This window comes from Culex quinquefasciatus, chromosome 2 (genome assembly GCF_015732765.1).
Source record: "Culex quinquefasciatus strain JHB chromosome 2, VPISU_Cqui_1.0_pri_paternal, whole genome shotgun sequence".
In the NCBI taxonomy this organism is placed as follows: Eukaryota; Metazoa; Arthropoda; class Insecta; order Diptera; family Culicidae; genus Culex; species Culex quinquefasciatus.
In genome coordinates this window covers 22,845,064-22,864,557 of record NC_051862.1, presented here as the reverse complement: position 1 = coordinate 22,864,557, position 19,494 = coordinate 22,845,064, and the positions used below count along the sequence as shown (strand labels likewise).

At 37.6% G+C, this 19,494-nt stretch overlaps 1 protein-coding gene across 3 annotated transcripts; it reads right to left on the bottom strand.

Annotated features, from left to right (window-relative positions):
* Nucleotides 1-6,719: 6,719 nt before the first annotated feature.
* LOC6040384 (protein preli-like) lies at nt 6,720-18,738 on the bottom strand. 3 transcript variants are annotated; one of them, XM_038251294.1, is made up of 4 exons: nt 18,553-18,738; nt 18,163-18,493; nt 7,666-7,879; nt 6,720-7,551 (listed from the first exon to the last, which is right to left on the bottom strand). In XM_038251294.1, exons 2-4 carry the CDS (start codon nt 18,252-18,254, stop codon nt 7,204-7,206), a joined length of 654 nt encoding a protein of 217 aa, XP_038107222.1. In that variant the 5' UTR covers nt 18,255-18,493; nt 18,553-18,738; the 3' UTR covers nt 6,720-7,203. The 3 variants fall into 3 exon arrangements, with proteins under 3 accessions (XP_038107222.1, XP_038107221.1, XP_038107223.1); XM_038251293.1 differs by having other exon boundaries at nt 18,163-18,464; XM_038251295.1 differs by having other exon boundaries at nt 18,163-18,461.
* Nucleotides 18,739-19,494: the final 756 nt, after the last annotated feature.

Below are 19,494 nucleotides of genomic sequence, written 5' to 3'. Positions count from 1 at the left end.
GAGCTCGTTTTTGTGCGTTTTAGTGTGTTATCGCGGAGTGACGTCCCCCTCGGCACAAAACCAAAAACCACCATTCGAGAAAATCGCTTGCAAAAAGTGGACAACTTGTTTCAATTCCTATTCAAAAAACTAACCTAATCCATCTATGTGGTTGATGCCTTCCTCACTTTTTACCAAAAATGGGTAATATGAGTGGTTTGGACACACATTTTAGCTTTTTTTAGTTCCAGAAAAAACACAGATATAACTTATGTGGTAATAACTCGAGACAGGGTGGCCAGATCTTCGATGTTTTGGACTCATTGGAAAGGCCTTTCAATTACCTAACCAACGATGGGTCGGATGATGGATCCGGACATCGTTTACGTGCATATAATTGAGATCCGGATATTTGCGAAAACACGTTTTTATACATAACTTTTGAACTACTTATCCAAACATCAAACAAATCAATAGCGATGTATGGGACCTTAAATCAAGTCAGTACAACTGGTTCGATCAAAATCGGTTCAGCCAGTGCTGAGAAAACTCAGTGAGAATTTTGGTCATATACATACATACACACACACATACATACACACTAGGGTGGTCCAAATCCGGACTTTTTTGGGGCTACCCCCTGAAATCAAAGACTGACCCATCACTAGGCTAAATTCCAAATTTGAGCTCATTCTGACCACGGGAACCCCTCCCTCCAATCGCTTAAAGTTTGTATGGGAAAAATCGTCAAAATGTATGGAGAAAAGCAACTGTTTTACTTTTTTACCTGTGGAAGGCGCCATAATTATCCGATTCTTACCATTTTTCAAATGTAGAACCTTCATTAAATTTTGAACAACTTTCCCGAAGACACCATATTTTTAGAATTTTTTCCCGCGAAGTTATTAGCGACCAAAACTGACCCTTTTTGCGCGGCCAGCTGTAAGGGGCTACCTAACAACGATGTTTAATTCCAATTCGTACACGCACGTGCTCTCTCAGGTTCAAACTCTCTCACCAGCTTGCTTGCCTGCCTGCCTGCTTGCTTGTTTACCAACAAGCGTGGGCTGTTTCTCTGCTTGGACTTTTGTCGTCGTCGTCGTTTTCGTTTGCTATCCGCTGCGCTGCGTTTCTGGCATGTTTATTATAATTTTCAACTAACATAGCAGGATTGTTTTGAGATATAAAATTTAATGTAATATGTGATCAACAAAAGATATCATATTACAAGAGCGTGTGAGAGAGAATACAAATTTGATGAATTAGTTCATCCATGAATCGTCATCTGTTCTGGATTTTAATTTATCTGCTTTTGTTACAAGAAATACAATGCATAAACAGTTGCAATATTTGTTGCAGGTGGTATAGAAACACAGAAAGAAATATCCAGAAAGAATAAAAAAATAATTTTAGAGAATATGAATGAAAATTTGCAGCTATAATTGTAAAATTGCCTTGATTTGTACTAAGTATATTTTTGTTAAAGCAAACTACCTAAAGGAACAACATTTATATTACCTGAAGATTTTTTTTAAATGATTGAATCATTATCATGTTTCTTTAGCATAAGCATAAGCATAGGTGCATTATCATGTTTCTTTAGCATATACGAAAAACTTCGCTTGAAAAAACAAACAAACCCTGTTCTCATGACATTTGCTGTAATTTTTTAATCGAGCCTAAGCTGTCTTTTCTTTAAACTATTTTTTTAAGCGCAGTTTTTTTTATTTTTGTCATACACTTTGATCTTGGCCTTTAAGCCAAGAAGCGATGAAGAATTTATATGCTAAATATATCTCAAAACAATCCTGCTATTTTAGTTGAAAATTATAATAAACATGCCAGAAACGCAGCGCAGCGGATAGCAAACGAAAACGACGACGACGACAAAAGTCCAAGCAGAGAAACAGCCCACGCTTGTTGGTAAACAGGCAAGCAGGCAGGCAGGCAAGCAAGCTGGTGAGAGAGTTTGAACCTGAGAGAGAGCACGTGCGTGTACGAATTGGAATTAAACATCGTTGTTAGGTAGCCTCTTACAGCTGGCCGCGCAAAAAGGGTCAGTTTTGGACGCTAATAACTTCGCGGGAAAAAATCCTAAAAATATGGTGTCTTCGGGAAAGTTGTTCAAAATTTAATGAAGGTTCTACATTTGAGAAATGGTAAGAATCGGATAATTATGGCGCCTTCCACAGGTAAAAAAGTAAAACAGTTGCTTTTCTCCATACATTTTGACGATTTTTCCCATACAAACTTTAAGCGATTGGAGGGAGGGGTTCCCGTGGTCAGAATGAGCTCAAATTTGGAATTTAGCCTAGTGATGGGTCAATCTTTGATTTCAGGGGGTAGCCCCAAAAAAGTCCGGATTTGGACCACCCTAATACACACACACAGACATTTGTTCAGTTTTCGATTCTGAGTCGATATGTATACATGAAGGTGGGTCTAGGAGCTTTTAATAAAAAGTTCATTTTCAGAGCAGGAGGAAGGCAAAAGAAGCTTGACTGATGGCATTTTAACTGACGATTCGATAAATTACATCATTATCCTGAACTCTGCTTTAAGAGCGAGTCCACGAGCAAAGCATACCCATCTCGCATCGACCTCACCAATCTGCCTGAAATTTTCAGAGGTTGTTTGTACATATAAAACTGGCATCGGATCAAAATATGAGCACTCTAGGTCAACGGGAAGTGGGGCAAATCGGGACACAAAGTTTGAAGGTTCAAAAACGTAAAAAGTCTTAAAAAGGCTATAACTTAGGCAAAATTCAATTAAATTTCAAAATTCAAAATGCATCTTACAGGGCTTCAAAAATGCAACAAAATGCTGGGTAGAGCATCCCAATTGGTCAAATCTAAAGGGAGTTATTGGCATTTTAGTGAAAAAATAGCATAATTTTCAAACTCAAATAAAAAAGTGTTCCATCCAGATATCAACTCGGTTCGACCTGCAGCTTGTAGGGGATATTTGGGACTACCATCTGAGACTGAGAGCGCTTTGGGTAAGGCATTTTAACATATCAAATAGACACTTTTACTTTTAGTGAATTTTTTGGTAGTAAATTTTTGCTCGGAGGACCCCTTAGATCTCATTTTCTGGTGATAATTTTATCATATTCGTGTTCCTGAGACAATTTCACATTAGAAACATGCATAAAAATGTTAGTTTTCATCCATTTTAACCCTTTAAAAAATGAAAGTTAAAAAAAACTTTGATTCACATTTATTGAAAATCAAGTTCGTTTCCAAGTATACTAGATGACACCAGAAAAAAAGCAACTTCTTAATTTTTTTTAAGTCGTCTCCCTGGGACCTGCCTTGGTGGAGTCGCTGGTAGGCAGTTGGACTAACAATCCAATGGTCGTCAGTTCGAATCCCGGGGTGGATGGAAGCTGAGGTGTAAAAAGAGGTTTGCAATTGCCTCAACAATCAAACCTTCGGACACCAAGTTTCGAGTAAGGAATCTCGCAATCGAGAACGCCAAGGCAATGCTGTAAAGCGAATAATTTGATTAGATTTCGGATAGGATGATTTTATTTTCGGACAAAAATTAATAACACAGCTCCCACTTGTTTCTATAACGAAATAAAAATATATTAATATCTACAATTACACGACTCCAGCGTCATTTCAAAAGCTTCCTATTCACATGCATTGCCTGCAGCAGGGTAAGATCAACTGCCTCGACTGTTTCCTTCTCCACGTTATTTAATTAATTTGTTCACACACTCAACACAATCTCGAGTGTGTCCGCCTCTAGCCGTTGTTAGTTCGTTATTTCCCAGCACTTTTTTAAACTTCCCTATCACTATCAGTAGTGTGGTTCATGGCCCCTTGGAAATGCAAAAATGTCAGCAAGACCGTTGCATTGTTGATAAAATCATTGTCTTATGTCTACAGAAGCTCTCCTGAAATTTTCAGCCAATTTGGTTCAGGATTCATTGAAGCTCTTTAGCATTTAAGTTTGTATGCGATTTTCATAGAGAATCTTCACCTTTTTACATTTTCTGACCGCAAAAATCATCTACTGAACCAAAATGTCTGAAACCTTAGATATATATCAAAAATAATATGGGGAACAATTGTCTAGAACACCCCAAGTTGATCTAAGCCGAACTGACTTAGTTATAAGTGGATTAAGTGAAGGTGTCGATGTTGTATTTTCCAAAGGGCCTCTTTCTCCAAATTTTCACCTGATGGCTCACTTTGATCGATGGCAAATCGTTTGACAACTTGTTTGTTGTTGATGTCAGAAATAATTGGAATGAGGTTTTCAACGTCTGTGGAAATATTTAATTAGCTTTCCTCCGTCTTTTTCAGGTTCCAGCTGAATATGAGTTCTTGGCCAGCATTGTGCAACACTTGGACTAGACCGTGAAACACGACACATTCAAGGGTATTTGTTCAGCAGCTTAATTGGGCCTTCTGTTTAGTGAGGAAGGTGGTGTGTATCGTTACAAGCTGAACCGATGATCGCGCTCCGGCGATGTACGGGCCGCTAGAGGCCGCTTCCACGCTTCCGTTTCCACCCACTGGGTGGGGGAAAAGCGGGGGGCCTGCGATCTACGCCACCGGAGCAGTATTTTTCTGCATTATTTTATGCCGGATGTTCTTGGGGACGGCCAGCAGGTGTTACTGATTTTGCATATTCCCTCCTTGTCAAATCGACAGACCAATCTGACCCGGGAATGTCGAAATGGGTGCCCCTTTACGATGGTGGTCAGCCGATTGAGAATTTTAATCCTTAACGGCTATGAGCCGGAGAAGCGCCAACGACGGAGAGGTCATTATAAGACGTGGACAAATGGCGGGACGAGACTCATACTGGTTAGGCTGACCAATTCGGGCGCACGTACGCTAACAGAATCGCAGGACTATATCCCTGCTTCGCTCTGGTCAGCTCAGAACAATTAGAACAATACGCGAACTCGAGTACGGATGATCGTAGGAGGTAGCGAAGGGAGACCATCACGACCACTGATAAGGGATAACATCGCGATCATCATCTTGGTCATGAACGGTCTTCGGGCCATCTACACGGAGAAAAAAGAGTTCCTAAAATCGTGAACAAGCGTTCATGAAAATGGGAACCACGAACAAAGTGTTCAAATTTCATGGTACGTTTTTCAAAATCGTACCATGGGATTTGAACACTTTGTTCGAGGTTCTCATTTTCATGAACGCTTGTTCACGATTTTGGGAACTCTTTTTTCTCCGTGTACGATCGAGGGAGTTGATGTCAAGGTAGGGACAATTGTACGACTCGTCTGCTCATGGTACTTGGGATCTTGATGACCCACACATCTTCACATCACACATCTTAAATCTAGTCAATCTCTGTCATGCAGAGCATCAAAGTTGACCAAGGAGCGCGTACGGAAGGAAATGTTTCTAAGTTATGTGAACATAAAACTGCCATCTGACAAGAAGCCTTTTGGCTTCATGTTGAAAGGCGCGGTCCAAGTGGACAGTTCACGCATTTATAGTGCAGGTAGCCAATAGACTTCACATGGAAGTACGGGACCAGGCGATTCTGTTAGCGTACGTGCGCCCGGATTGGTCAGCCTAACCAGTATGAGTCTCGTCCCGCCATTTGTCCACGTCTTATAATGACCTCTCCGTCGTTGGCGCTTCTCCGGCTCATAGCCGTTAAGGATTAAAATTCTCAATCGGCTGACCACCATCGTAAAGGGGCACCCATTTCGACATTCCCGGGTCAGATTGGTCTGTCGATTTGACAAGGAGGGAATATGCAAAATCAGTAACACCTGCTGGCCGTCCCCAAGAACATCCGGCATAAAATAATGCAGAAAAATACTGCTCCGGTGGCGTAGATCGCAGGCCCCCCGCTTTTCCCCCACCCAGTGGGTGGAAACGGAAGCGTGGAAGCGGCCTCTAGCGGCCCGTACATCGCCGGAGCGCGATCATCGGTTCAGCTTGTAACGATACACACCACCTTCCTCACTAAACAGAAGGCCCAATTAAGCTGCTGAACAAATACCCTTGAATGTGTCGTGTTTCACGGTCTAGTCCAAGTGTTGCACAATGCTGGCCAAGAACTCATATTCAGCTGGAACCTGAAAAAGACGGAGGAAAGCTAATTAAATATTTCCACAGACGTTGAAAACCTCATTCCAATTATTTCTGACATCAACAACAAACAAGTTGTCAAACGATTTGCCATCGATCAAAGTGAGCCATCAGGTGAAAATTTGGAGAAAGAGGCCCTTTGGAAAATACAACATCGACACCTTCACTTAATCCACTTATAACTAAGTCAGTTCGGCTTAGATCAACTTGGGGTGTTCTAGACAATTGTTCCCCATATTATTTTTGATATATATCTAAGGTTTCAGACATTTTGGTTCAGTAGATGATTTTGCGGTCAGAAAATGTAAAAGGTGAAGATTCTCTATGAAAATCGCATACAAACTTAAATGCTAAAGAGCTTCAATGAATCCTGAACCAAATTGGCTGAAAATTTCAGGAGAGCTTCTGTAGACATAGAACAATGATTTTATCAACAATGCAACGGTCTAGCTGACATTTTTGCATTTCCAAGGGCCATGAACCACACTAACTATCAGCTCTAATATCTAGTAAAACTGTAACATTGCATCGCATCGCCCCCCTCAAGCTGACTCCGATTAGGACGACGACGCCGATGTCAACTCTCAAAATCATAATCTTCTGTGTGTGTTCATTAAGCTGGTTTATCACTATTTAAACTTAACTTATTGATTTTCTCCTTATCCTCCCCTCCCTCCGTTCGGGTCCTGTCTTTTTCTGCATTCTCTCCTTTGCTTCGCTTGTTATTTTAAAAAGTGTTTAAGCAAATTTACTGTTTAACCGGCATGGAATGATGCTCAAGCTTTCTTTACACTCCCACAAAGTTACTTCTTCTACTTCGTCCCGCAAATACTGCATCCGCCCTGTTTGCATCTGTTGCGCCAAATGGTTTCGATTAGTTAAGTGACCGCTACTTGTACTAGGAAATTGGTTGGAAAAACGGGAACTTTTTAAATTTTCTTAAGCTCGAGAGCATTTTCGTAAGATGGTGCTGATTTGGTTATTTAACAATTATTGCCGCTCTCAAAGCCAAGAGGAAACGGGGAATTGTTCAACAATTGTCGGAATTCTTCGGGGTAAAGCGTGTCTGTGTCTGTGTGTCTGTTAGAGGGACGTTTCAGTTTCCGGTGTCTTGTTCCCCCTAAGGCGGCTTGGTTCAACCTTTCACGGACAAATTTTGCACCAGCTGTTCGGCCTGGGCCTTGACCTGTTCCGAGGCGTGCTTCGCAGCTTCCTTAATTTTCTGCGCCTTGGTCTGGTGCTGCTGCTGCTGCTGCTGGTTGTGAACCATCGCGGCGGCGTGCGTCGCCGGAAACATGTTCTGCAGCACGTAGTTGAACCCGTTGACCGTCTTCAGGCAGTTCTTCTTGAACCGGTCCAACCCGAACGCCCGGATCGCCGTGGAGAAGCCAAACACGGACGAGTCGATCCACGCCGACCGCGTCGCGATCGTTTTGCCCGGCTGGTCCGGCACGCTGCGGTACGTGACCTTCTCAACGACGCTCTGCAATTCACGAGAGAGAGAGAGAGAGAGAAAACCCCGATTCATTTCTAATTCGAGCGCTCGCGTCCCAGATTGCAACATCGGGTGCAATTACAACCAACACAGACAACTCACCATGATCTTGTTGAAGCCAATGTTGCGCGTGTACGTGACGAGGGTGCGCTCCTTCGGGTCGACCACCGACTCCTCGAGGATGCAGACCGACTGGGCCTTGAAGAAACGTTCGCCCCACTTGGGCACGCGGTTCGTCTTGCTCAGAAGGCGCTTCGAGTGGAGCTGGCCGTCGCGGATCTCGCGGCAGACGGTGTCCTCGGAGAGGACGTGGGAGCTGTGGAGTGAATGAAAGAAAACATGTCAGTTATAATTTTTGTTCTTTATATCAATAATCACTTTTTTCTTGTGTGTGGGCAGTCCAATCCAATTCCCGCTGACCGGCACCCAGGGTTTCAAATTTGTTGTATTTTTTGAATTTTGTATTGTGATCTTTAGAAACAAAGGTAGGGGAACAGCATCTAATTCCAGCGTGCCTCTAATGTTGGCAGGTCAGAACTTTGACATTCAATTAAAGCTAATTAAAAGCGTTTTCAACTGAAATCGAGTGATAAATAGCTCAATAAGAAGTGAGCAAGCAAGTTTCTATAAAAAGTTTTGCAAAATTAGTTGTTTAAGTGCATCTCCAGCGCTGGGTGCAAACATCGAAGCAAAGCTAATTTGCACCCGACGTCAACCCCATCGCGGTAGCTGTCGCGGTAGCAAATTTGCTCTCAGTTCTTCGGGATTTCACTTTGCTACCCGGTATTCAGTCTGTTTGCTACCCCTTCAAATGGAGTTATGCACGGAAAAATCCAATCAAGCACAGAAAAAAAATTATAAAATCTAAAAAATTTAAAAAAAATATTTTTTTTTTAAATTTAAAAATTTTAAAAATTTAAAAATATTAAAAATTTAAAAAAAATTAAAATTTTTAAAAATTTAAAAAAATTTAAAATTTTTAAAAATTTAAAAAAATTTAAAATTTTTAAAAATTTTAAAATTTAAAAAATTTAAAATTTTTTAAAAATTTAAAATTTTAAATAATTTTTAAAAATTTAAAAATTTAAAAACTTTTAAAAAATTTAAAAAATTTAAAAATTTTAAAAATTTTAAAAAATTTAAAAAATTTAAAAAATTTTAAAAATTTAAAATATTTAAAAATTTTTAAAAATTTAAAAATTTAAAAATTTAAAAATTTAAAAATTTAAAAATTTAAAAATTTAAAAATTTAAAAATTTCAAAATTTCAAAATTTCAAAATTTCAAAATTTCAAAATTTCAAAATTTCAAAATTTCAAAATTTTATAAATTTCAAAATTTCAAAATTTCAAAATTTCAAAATTTCAAAAATTTCAAAAATTTCAAAAATTTCAAAAATTTCAAAAATTTCAAAAATTTCAAAAATTTCAAAAATTTCAAACATTTCAAAAATTTCAAACATTTCAAAAATTTCAAAAATTTCAAAAATTTCAAACACTTTAAAAATTTCAAAAATTTTAAAAATTTCAAAAATTTCAAAAAAGAATTTTTGAATTTTTAAGTTTTTAAATTTTTAAATTATTCAATTATTGAATTTTGGAATTTTTGAATTATTGAATTTTTGAATTATTTAATTATTGAATTATTGAATTATGAATTATTGAATTATTGAATTATTGAATTATTGAATTATTGAATTATTGAATTATTGAATTATTGAATTATTGAATTATTGAATTATTGAATTATTGAATTATTGAATTATTGAATTATTGAATGATTGAATTATTGAATTATTGAATTATTGAATTATTGAATTATTGAATAATTGAAATATTGAATTATTGAATTATTGAATTATTGAATTATTGAATTATTGAATTATTGAAGAGATCGAAGTAAGCCTCGCGTTTGTACGGATCGAAAAAAAAAATTCGCTGTCAATTTCTCCTCCTACAACTTCGTTTCAAAAAGTGCGAAAAATTGCCGTTATTTCTGCCGATATCCAGTGGAGAATGTGGTGGTTGCGGAAAAGGCGTCCTGGCGGTGGTTTCCAGCGTGACTTCAGGAGCACATCTTTCTGGATTTTCCAAGCCTGTTGCAAAAAATTGAGCTGCTTTCCGGATTTCAACGACAACGTTTCCTGGTAGCAACTCATCGGCGGATGGTGATCTTCATCCGGTGCGTTTCTTCGGACAACCAATGGGTCCCGTCGTGACGTTTTCAAACTCGGCGGAAATTCGAATCATCAACCATCTGGCTGTTTCAAGTTTGTCGACGGATCTCAAGTTAATCAAATTGGACCACTCCTGATACTGAAGATGAAGCTGGTATTGAAGATACATAATTTGGTGAGCCCGTTCTTGTTATAATACAAAAAAAAACTTTCACTTATACGCTAACATTCACTCATGCCAATCAAGACTAACTACGCCAATTTCCACTAAATACGCGGTAGGGTGTTCCCTTGGTCGTTCGCTGTGAGTTGTGGATTGCCTGCTTCTCTAATGAAGGTTCGACTGGGGGGGCATGCTTATTAATTTCTCGTCGCTCCATACCCTCAGTGACGTGATGGGAACAAGGGCGTCTATGCAAAGTGTCCCTACACCCGCTACAAATTTCCGGCGCTTGGGGAGGGAAGCGGGAAACCATTTTGTTCTATGCGCTGGTATTTGTAGCACTAAAATTCGTGCAAAAAAACTTATGCACGTGGGTGTACAGATGACGGAGTAAAAGATGATCGAATTGTTCACCTAGCGCTCACATGTGTTCCAGGACCAAGTTGCCTGCGGGTATGGGGATCATACATACATACATACATACATATTGAATTATTGAATTATTGAATTATTGAATTATTGAATTATTGAATTATTGAATTATTGAATTATTGAATTATTGAATTATTGAATTATTGAATTATTGAATTATTGAATTATTGAATTATTGAATTATTGAATTATTGAATTATTGAATTATTGAATTATTGAATTGTTGAATTATTGAATTATTGAATTATTGAATTATTGAATTATTGAATTATTGAATTATTGAATTATTGAATTATTGAATTATTGAATTATTGAATTATTAAATTATTGAATTATTGAATTATTGAATTGTTGAATGATTGAATTGAATTGAATTTTGAATTTTTGAATTTTTAAATTTTTGAATTTTTGAATTTTTGAATTTTTGAATTCTTGAATTTTTTTAATTTTTGAATTTCTGAATTTTTTAAATTTTTGATTTTTTTGAATTTTTAAATTTTTGAATTTCTGAATTTTTTAAATTTTTGATTTTTTTTGAATTTTTGAATTTTTCAATTTTTGAATTTTTGAGATTTGAATTTTTAAATTTTTGAATTTTTGAATTTTTAAATTTTTACATTTTTGAATTTTTGAATTTTTCAATTTTTGAATTTTTGAATTTTTGAATTTTTGAATTTTTGAATTTTTGAATTTTTGAATTTTTGAATTTTTGAATTTTTGAATTTTTGAATTTTTGAATTTTTGAATTTTCGAATCACCCACAAGAGCAGCCATACAAAAATCTCCGAAACACGCATTCAAAACTTTGCCCCCGGCTTGCCGGTACTTGTCGGGTATCAGAAAATGAGTACCCGACAGGTACCGACACATATTTTTCTTCTACAGATGAACTTGAGATCAAATTTGATACCTGCTTTGCTACGCGCGGTGGGAGACTCGGGGGCAAACTCGAGAGCAAACTAACAGGGAATCAAATCGGGTAGCAAATGGTTTAACTTTCGACATTTTCGAAAAATGAAATTCTTTGAAATTTTCAATAGGATTAAAAAGTTTAATAAACTTTTAGCATTTCTAGGCATGAATCAACACATAATTATTGATTTTGAAGGTAAACGAGAGCAAAAAATGATAAAAACCCATTTTTGCCCCCCGCGGTGGGCTTGTTTCGGTGGCAAATTTGCTACCCTAGCGGTGGGGATGACGGAGTTTTTTCAAGGTGGCAAATTTGATCTCGGTATTCATGAGCCGGGTGCAAATTTGATTTGCACCCCAGCGCTGGAGATGCCCTAAATAGTGAAAATCAGCGAATTGGATGGAGTTAGGAGCGAGAGCTTAACCTGCCAAACATACGAGAATTTACCCTAAGAATAATGTGCTGTATTTTTTTAAAGTTTGGACGATTGATGAAATAAATGAATTAATAACAGTATTTTTAATGATAAGCAAAATCAAATTATGAAAGCTGAAATACCAGCAATGATTGCTGAATCTTCAGCAAATGATGTGGTCAACTGCCACAAGAAAATTACTGAATTTTCAGCAAAATAATTAGACGTTTCTTTTGCTGAAATTTTGTTTTGGCAACCATATTTTAGTGAAATTATTGAGTTATCAAACTAATGTTTACATTGCTTCGTCAATTTCTTAGCATGTGGGTTCGTGCTTTTGACAGCTGTCAGTCGTTCCACCTAGCGAATTAGAATTCGCTGCTTGGAAGGCAGTTCCATTCGAATTAACGAATCCGTTTGGTATAGTAGGTTTCAAAGTATAAATACTCACAAAAAAAAAAATAATAACAAAATACCGTAACGTACGCAAATTTTTATAGTTTACCCATATTTGTATGAAACAAAGCCGATATGTGTATGCATTTTTACTTTATTTGAGTTTTTTTTGTAAAATACTTCAAAGTTTAACAAAATAACGTATTTTCAAAAAAACTCAAATTATCATAATTTGCAATAAGGGTTGAAAATAATGAAATTTTATATGATTCTTCACTTTATTAAAGTTTTGTTCAATAAAAACTCAAATTTTCACAAAATATCGTATTTCAAAAAAAAAAATGAGAAAAACGGTGATTAATTATTCTTCGTTTAAAATCCATGTTAACGCACATAAGAGCGACTGGTGCTTGATTCGTGGCATAATCGGATCTGGACAGAACTGAAACTCGCGGGTTAAACTAATGCACAGAAATTGTAATCAAAACTTTATTGCTCTCGGTTTCTGACGGCTTATTGAACTGTACTGGACGGTAAATAGACAAGAAACTGTAACTTTCTACATCTTGAGCTGTATTTCAGAACAGGACGGTTCTGTTCTGTCTGATCTGTTCTGTACTGTGTCTCGAGGAGCAATGGCCACTTCTCGAGAAGGTTCTTGTGACCAAAGCTGGTAGTTCTAGCGGGAAATTCTATAACAATGCCTAGAACTCATTTGGAGATGCTTAGAATTATTCTGTAGTGCTAGATCTAACTGAACTGATACAAATCTACAATCTGAACCTTTTGAACCTGCATGCGCAAACAATCCATATTGCAAAATATTTAAAAAAACACTATAACAAATTATGAAAATTTGAGTATTTTAATAAAAATACGGTATCTGTAAAAAAAAAAAACATGGGTATTTATAATTATAAAAAAGTTACTTAATCCACCCTTACGTGGTTGGTGCCTTCCTCACATTTAAAGGGTGCTATCCAAAATAGACACAAAAATGCGATGTTTTCAGTGTTTTATTAATTTGACTCATTATTCATACCAATAGATTCACAGAAAAAAATCATGGTAATATTACATCTGAGAAAGGGTACATCTTTTATGTCCGAAAAAATGTGTAATTTTACCACTATTCTTGTGTAATGTCCTTTTTTCAGTCTTAATTGATGTAAAATTACATCTTAAAAGAGGCAATATTCAACCTTCTAAAATTACACCTTCCAAAATTACACAATTTTTTGCTGTGTGGGGTAGTTAGACCTTTATATTGCAGGGCAATTATGTACTTACAACTTATGATAGGGTAGTCAGATCTCCAATCCAATTCGTGCTTGTTGAAAAGGTCCAAAGATAGGTCGCATGATAGATCCGGACAACGTTTTCATCAAAATATCTGAGATCCGGCCTCCAAAAAGCGTATAAATAACACTTAAGTTCTAATAACTTTTGATAGGGTTGTCAGATTTTCTTACAAAAACCACCCTTTTTACAATCTTGCAAACTTTAGTCAAAATCAAAAAAGTCAAAAAAAAAAAAAATTAGCATGACTTTTGAAGTACTTTACTAACCATAATGGTAAGAAAATATGACCTATGGGACCTGTAGACGGATCTAACAACACAGATCCGGACAAAATCGGTCAAGCCAGTTCTGAGAAAAGTGAGTGAGAAAAAAATCTACGTCCATCCACACACACAGACATTTGCTCAGAATTTGATTCTGAGTCGATATGTATACGTGAAGGTGGGTCTACGAGGCATATTTAAGAAGTTCATTTTTCGAGTGATTTTATAGCCTTTCCTCAGTGAGGTGAGGAAGGCAAAAATTAGTTTTAATGATTTTTTGAAAATATATCCTTAGTGAAAGCATTGAAAATTTAACATGTATGACTGGATTAAGCAAATTTTAAAAAGTTGAACAAATTAGTCTAATCCTAGGTTTAATCGATTTATTGTGTCGTTGTTAACCCCTTCCCACCCAGAACAAAATCGAGATTTTTTACGTTTTTCCACATTACTCGTAATTGGATCAACCAAATTGGACGAAATTTTAATGGTTATTGTTTAACATTCTATATAAACTAATGCAAGTTGAAGCAGCTTGAAAAAATGAATGGTTGCAGAGAAATTTAATTTTGAATCCAAAATTTAGTGGTGCTCTGGAGTAACCATGGGCGTTAGAGGGTTAAGCGCTTAAGAAGTTTGTGCACGCAGAAAAATCAATCTGGTTTGAATCAAAAAAATATTTTGTTGTTTTGACTTGACGATTTGTTGTTGAAATTACTTGCTGTATTTTGTCAAACTCTTTTGGAATCAAAAACATTTTTTTTATTTGATTCAACCCACAACGGTGTTGAATCAACTTGGCTTTGTTTTTTGATTTAAATGAAAATTTTGGTGGTTTACACGTGCCCGCTATCTGTCAAAATGTTGACTTTTCTCAGTGGGCTGATCGATTTTTTTTTCCGTTCCGTGCAGCGAGGTTGCACAAATGGATCCGTGGCCTGTTTATCTGAGCGATTCACGGAATACGAAAAGGTTGTGCTCGAGATTCGGGTTGATTTCCAAGCCACCCAGAATCAGGCCGACTAAAACCCGACCATTCAGATACCAAAACTGCCACCACGAGAAGTTCCTTAGCGTGCACTTGCAAGATGGAGAACCAACCCAAATTCATTGGAATTCCCCAAGATCTTAATCTTTGACGGGACATGCTTGGTAAGTGCCTTAGAATTCTACCAAAATGTCTCTTTCTGACGCCTTTTTCATCCTTACAGACCTCTGCGGAAAACAGAACTCCGATCCGGAAGCCAGTGCCAACATGGCCGCTCAACGCGGGGAGACAAACAAACTTGTCGGTTCACTCAGAGGCGGCGGTGTGCGGTTCCAGAACAGTGAAATGGCTCATGGTTTCACGGGCAAATTTTGCTGCAACACTTGAAGGAACAGATGGAAATTATTTGAAATTTTCAATAAATAAAAAATGCAAACATAAATAAAATTCAATTTTTATTCCAATTCAACATTTTGTTGATTCAATTCAATGACTAACCTTAATTTGATAAAAATCTTGAGTTGTTTCCACAACGAAACCAACGTTGATTCAACAAAATTCTGATTTGAATGCGCTTTCTGTCAAATTTTGGTCAACAAAGGTGAGGGTTGAGTCCAGAGCTGAAAATGTCAGGGGTCCTGACGCGAAAATCGGCGACGCTGACACGAATTTTTGAGATCCATTCACTGAACCGCAAAACCGTGACATAAACAAACCCGACTCAGTCGTGAGTGCCCTAGCTCACTGAGCAGCTGCAATGCGAGGCAGTAGTCGACCAACGCTCATTCGACGTTGCACGCACACACATAACGAAAGAAGTTTTTACATAAAAAGTTGGTATTTATGCGTGGAAATGTAATTTTGAATATAAGTTATGGTTGTTTTAAGTGTTTTGCACAGTCTAGAACAATTCAATTGTTTAAAAATAGTCAAAATAGTGTTTAAAGAGGATTTTACGAGTCAGTCATACGACACGAATTGAGTGAGTGTAGCTCATTTTTTCACGTCTCTCATTCTCCAGCAGCCGACCGGCACGAGTCAGGCGGCAGTGGTTGAACGGACACAGTAGGCTTACAGTCAGATGCTAGCAGTGGACTGACATTTTGGTTTGCTTCATGTGTACGCTGGGTTGGAAACATTTTGCAGGCCTGGTTGAGTCAACAAAAAAGCGGCTTTGAAACGACGAAATGCCTCGATTTGAAATAACAAAATTGGAGAGTTGATTCAATGCAAAAATTTTGTTGATTATATTCAACAAAACATTTTGTTGAATCAAACCTCATACAGGCTGATTCTACAAAATATTTTTCTGCGTGCATGGTTTTGAGATAAGAAAATATTTTTCTACAAAGATTAGCATTTTTTTCATGATTTTGGTAAATAGGGCTAATTACAAGGAAAGACTGACAGCTGTCAAAAACTTGAAACCACGTGATCGGAAATCGCTTTTGATTGACAGCTGGTTTTGACGTTACAAAAACGTACAAATTAATGAATAAATTCAGTTTAGTAGGCTTATGCTTTGGGATGTTAATATGGGGAAACATGCGTTTTCATATTTTAAAGTTTACAAAATTCATGTTTTATTTTTTCATGAAACTAACACCGTAGAACTATAGCCCTAGATGTCCTGAACAACTCTCCCTAAGACAGTATGGTGCCAAAATGCTTCTAGCAAAAGTTACAGAGCGTCCAAGAGAGACATTTCGAAATACTTGGTAAAAATCATACTTTTTGCCAACACTGCCAAGTCAAGCGAAATAAGTAAGGTTCATCAAAATATAAGAACAATCATGTCTGTTTTGTATTCCATGGATTCTTTGGCAATGTTGGCAGAAAATGTGAGTTTCACTGATTATTTCAATACAATTCTTTTGAAAACTTTGTACCTTTTTTATGAAGCACATTAGCACCATACTTTCTTAGAGAGAGTTGTTCAGGACATCCAGGGCTAAACTTCTACGGTGTTAGTTTTATTTATAAAATAATAAAACGTGAATTTTGTAAATTCAAAAGTGTGAAAATGCTAGTTTCCCCATGGTAATTTCCAGGGTGCTGAAAAGACAGACTGCGTAACGTGATTTTCGAAAGCTCCCCACTGCTCCCCACTAATACAGCTGCACTACAGCTGTAAATATAAACAATGTAGAAGGCTATGTTCAAGCTCAAACGTGACATATTTGTTGCTGCTTAAGTGAATTGTTTTGAAACATTTTGGATCTGTTGATATTAAAATTTTTGCTGAAAAATTAAGTGCTTTGCGCTCTTTTTCTTCGTGGACTAAACGATGGGAAGCCAAAAGGGGCCTTTTTTGTTTTCCACGTGATGACAAAACAAAATAAATTATAGATCGATCACAATACTTGCCACTTCTTGGTAGCATTTTGCGAACAGTAAATTAGTTCCACTTTGATAGTTCTAAATTGAGGCCGCTTTGCGAACCACTATTCTGCACCCAGGTAATTTCCATACAAATTTCATTCCATTGCGCCAATCGTGGGCTCAACCATTCGCTCCCAAATTTTTGGGGGTTGTTTGGGACCCTAAAAGGGACACGAAAAATGTGTTGCTGGCTGGATTTTTTTTTCATTTTTTATTTTCCCATATAACTAAATTCCACCCTAGTGGTCCATTCTCTTCCCTGCCCCTATCAAACTTTATCAAACTTTTGTCATGCCAGTTCGGCGAAAAGGTGGGCGTGGATCGACTTTATTTTGTGATACGTCAAACTGACCTTTAAAAAAAGTGCTTTGTATTTTATTAAAATAATTCCATTGCATCACTTTTCTCTGAAAAGAGGAATGCATTTGCAAAAACTGAGTTAAATTTTTGATGTAGGACAACCAGGTGTTAACTATTATCCTACCAACATGACTTTCCTCATCAAGCAAAAATTCCCGACATTTGCTTTATATTTGCACGTGTGAAAACTGCACAAACAATCACCGAAATTTTTTTAATTCTTCAAACAGATTAGACACATCTTTTGGTGATAATCATGATACAGCAAATAAAACTTGATCCACATGAGCCGGCTCATCTACAAACACAATCATTCGATACATTTCTTTACACAATTTAGGAAGAGGTTTGTTGGTGTACTCGTCAGTCTTCACGTACTAATTTGGTTTAGAGTTGATGCTGCAATGTTTGACCAAAGAATGATTTTTTAAAATTTTATGTTAAACCATATTATTATTTGATGATGGAAAATATTTGATGGATTTGATAATTGCATAAAATTTTAAAGAACTTAACCCAATGATAAGACCACCCACCCGTCACTCGACGCCACACCGGCAGACACACTTCCACACTTGAAAATTACATAATTTTCGTGTTCGTCCACGCTGCGCTGGGCGTTTTATTTATATTTTAACATCGTGTGAATCGCGCGACTTGACTTCACATGCCGGCCAAGATCCCAAAAGTGCATCACTGTTCCCCGCGAGTTGGCCTTGCGGCCAACACACAACCACACTCCCAGCGCGACCTTTGCTCCCATTTCTCTTCGCTGTGTGGATCCGGATCGGCGGGTTCTTTTCCACTCACCTGAACGGGTTCGGGTATCGATTCCAGAAGCACTGCGTAACCTGTTCCCAGGGGTAGTTGAACGTGGTCGTGCTCTCGTAGTACTTCGCCATCGTCACGGGAAATTTGGCTTAGCGCGCGGCGGCTGCTGCTGCTGCTTCCGAAATTGATTTTTTCGCTCTGCCAAGTGTTCAACCCGTCTTTGCGAGCTTCGTTTTTTTTTGTTCAGAGGTTTTCACTTTCCGTTTTGACGTCTCGCGGCTGACTGACTGACGGGGCCTGGCCTACTGCCGTGGGACACTTCCGCGCACACAGCTGCACTGCTGTAAAAGACAGAAAAGACATTCAAAAGCTGAAGGAAAATGCCGATTACGAATGGAACTTTTCTGTGGGCTTTGTTTCGGGACTTACCTGCCGTTGCGAATGGCCGGTTTCAATTACAATCACTTCGGCGATAAGGCGGCTACTATTTTGGGAGCGATTTTCGGTGTATTGCGCGGAGAATCGAAGAAAAAAACTGATAAACTCTTATCACAATAAATTTTGAAACAACAAACGACACCAACAACGCGACCGCGACGATTGATTTATTTCGCTTCCAGAGCAATCTGACAGTTCTGGCGGTGACCCGAGCAGAAATGAAGCGAAATGTCAAAGTGGGTGAAGTTAGCCCGCGAAATGTCGCGCGCTGGCACAGAACAAAGACAAAAAGCGGTTAAAATTGGGTACTAAAGCCCTATGTCAATTGGGTACTAAAGCCCTACACTCAACCACCGGTGGTTGGTCACTTTTTCGTTTGACACTTTTTTAGTTTGTACCCCGTTGGTTGGTCAAAGTCAAACTAAAAAGTGATGAACTGTCACTTTTTACACGGCGCTCACGGACACTATCAAAACAAACGTTTGGTAGTGTACGTGAACTCCATGTAAAAAGGGTGTCAAACTAAAAAGTGACCCCGTTCGTTTGACAACAGTTGGTGTCAAACCATCGGGGTTTGAGTGTATCTCAATTTTTATGTACAACGGTAAAAAACACGATTAAAAACCATTTCTGATCACTTTTTTTCATTTTAATGCAATTTTTTTTTGACAATACAACATTTTTTCGATGGATCAACTATGGTCCCCTTTGAACGAGCTGTCAAGTAGGAGCTTATTTTTCTGAGTACAATGACCCTTTGTACGACCATAAAGAGCTTAAAATGGATTTTTAAATCAATTTTGAAAAATTAAACTCGCGGTCCTTTTTGACAGAAAAGCTTCTACTTGACAGGTCGTTCCAAGGGGTCCATAGTTGATCCATCGAAAAAATGTTGTCTTGTCAAAAAAAAAAATTGCATTAAAATGAAAAAAA

What these genes read in the sequence shown, in the direction of transcription:
- LOC6040384 (XM_038251294.1), bottom strand. Translation starts at nt 18,254, where the DNA reads ATGGCGAAGTACTACGAGAGCACGACCACGTTCAACTACCCCTGGGAA. An exon ending in CGATACCCGAACCCGTTCAG is followed by an intron (nt 7,880 to 18,162) that starts GTGAGTGGAAAA and finishes TTCACTCCACAG; the next exon opens with CTCCCACGTCCTCTCCGAGG. An exon ending in TTGGCTTCAACAAGATCATG is followed by an intron (nt 7,552 to 7,665) that starts GTGAGTTGTCTG and finishes CGTGAATTGCAG; the next exon opens with AGCGTCGTTGAGAAGGTCAC.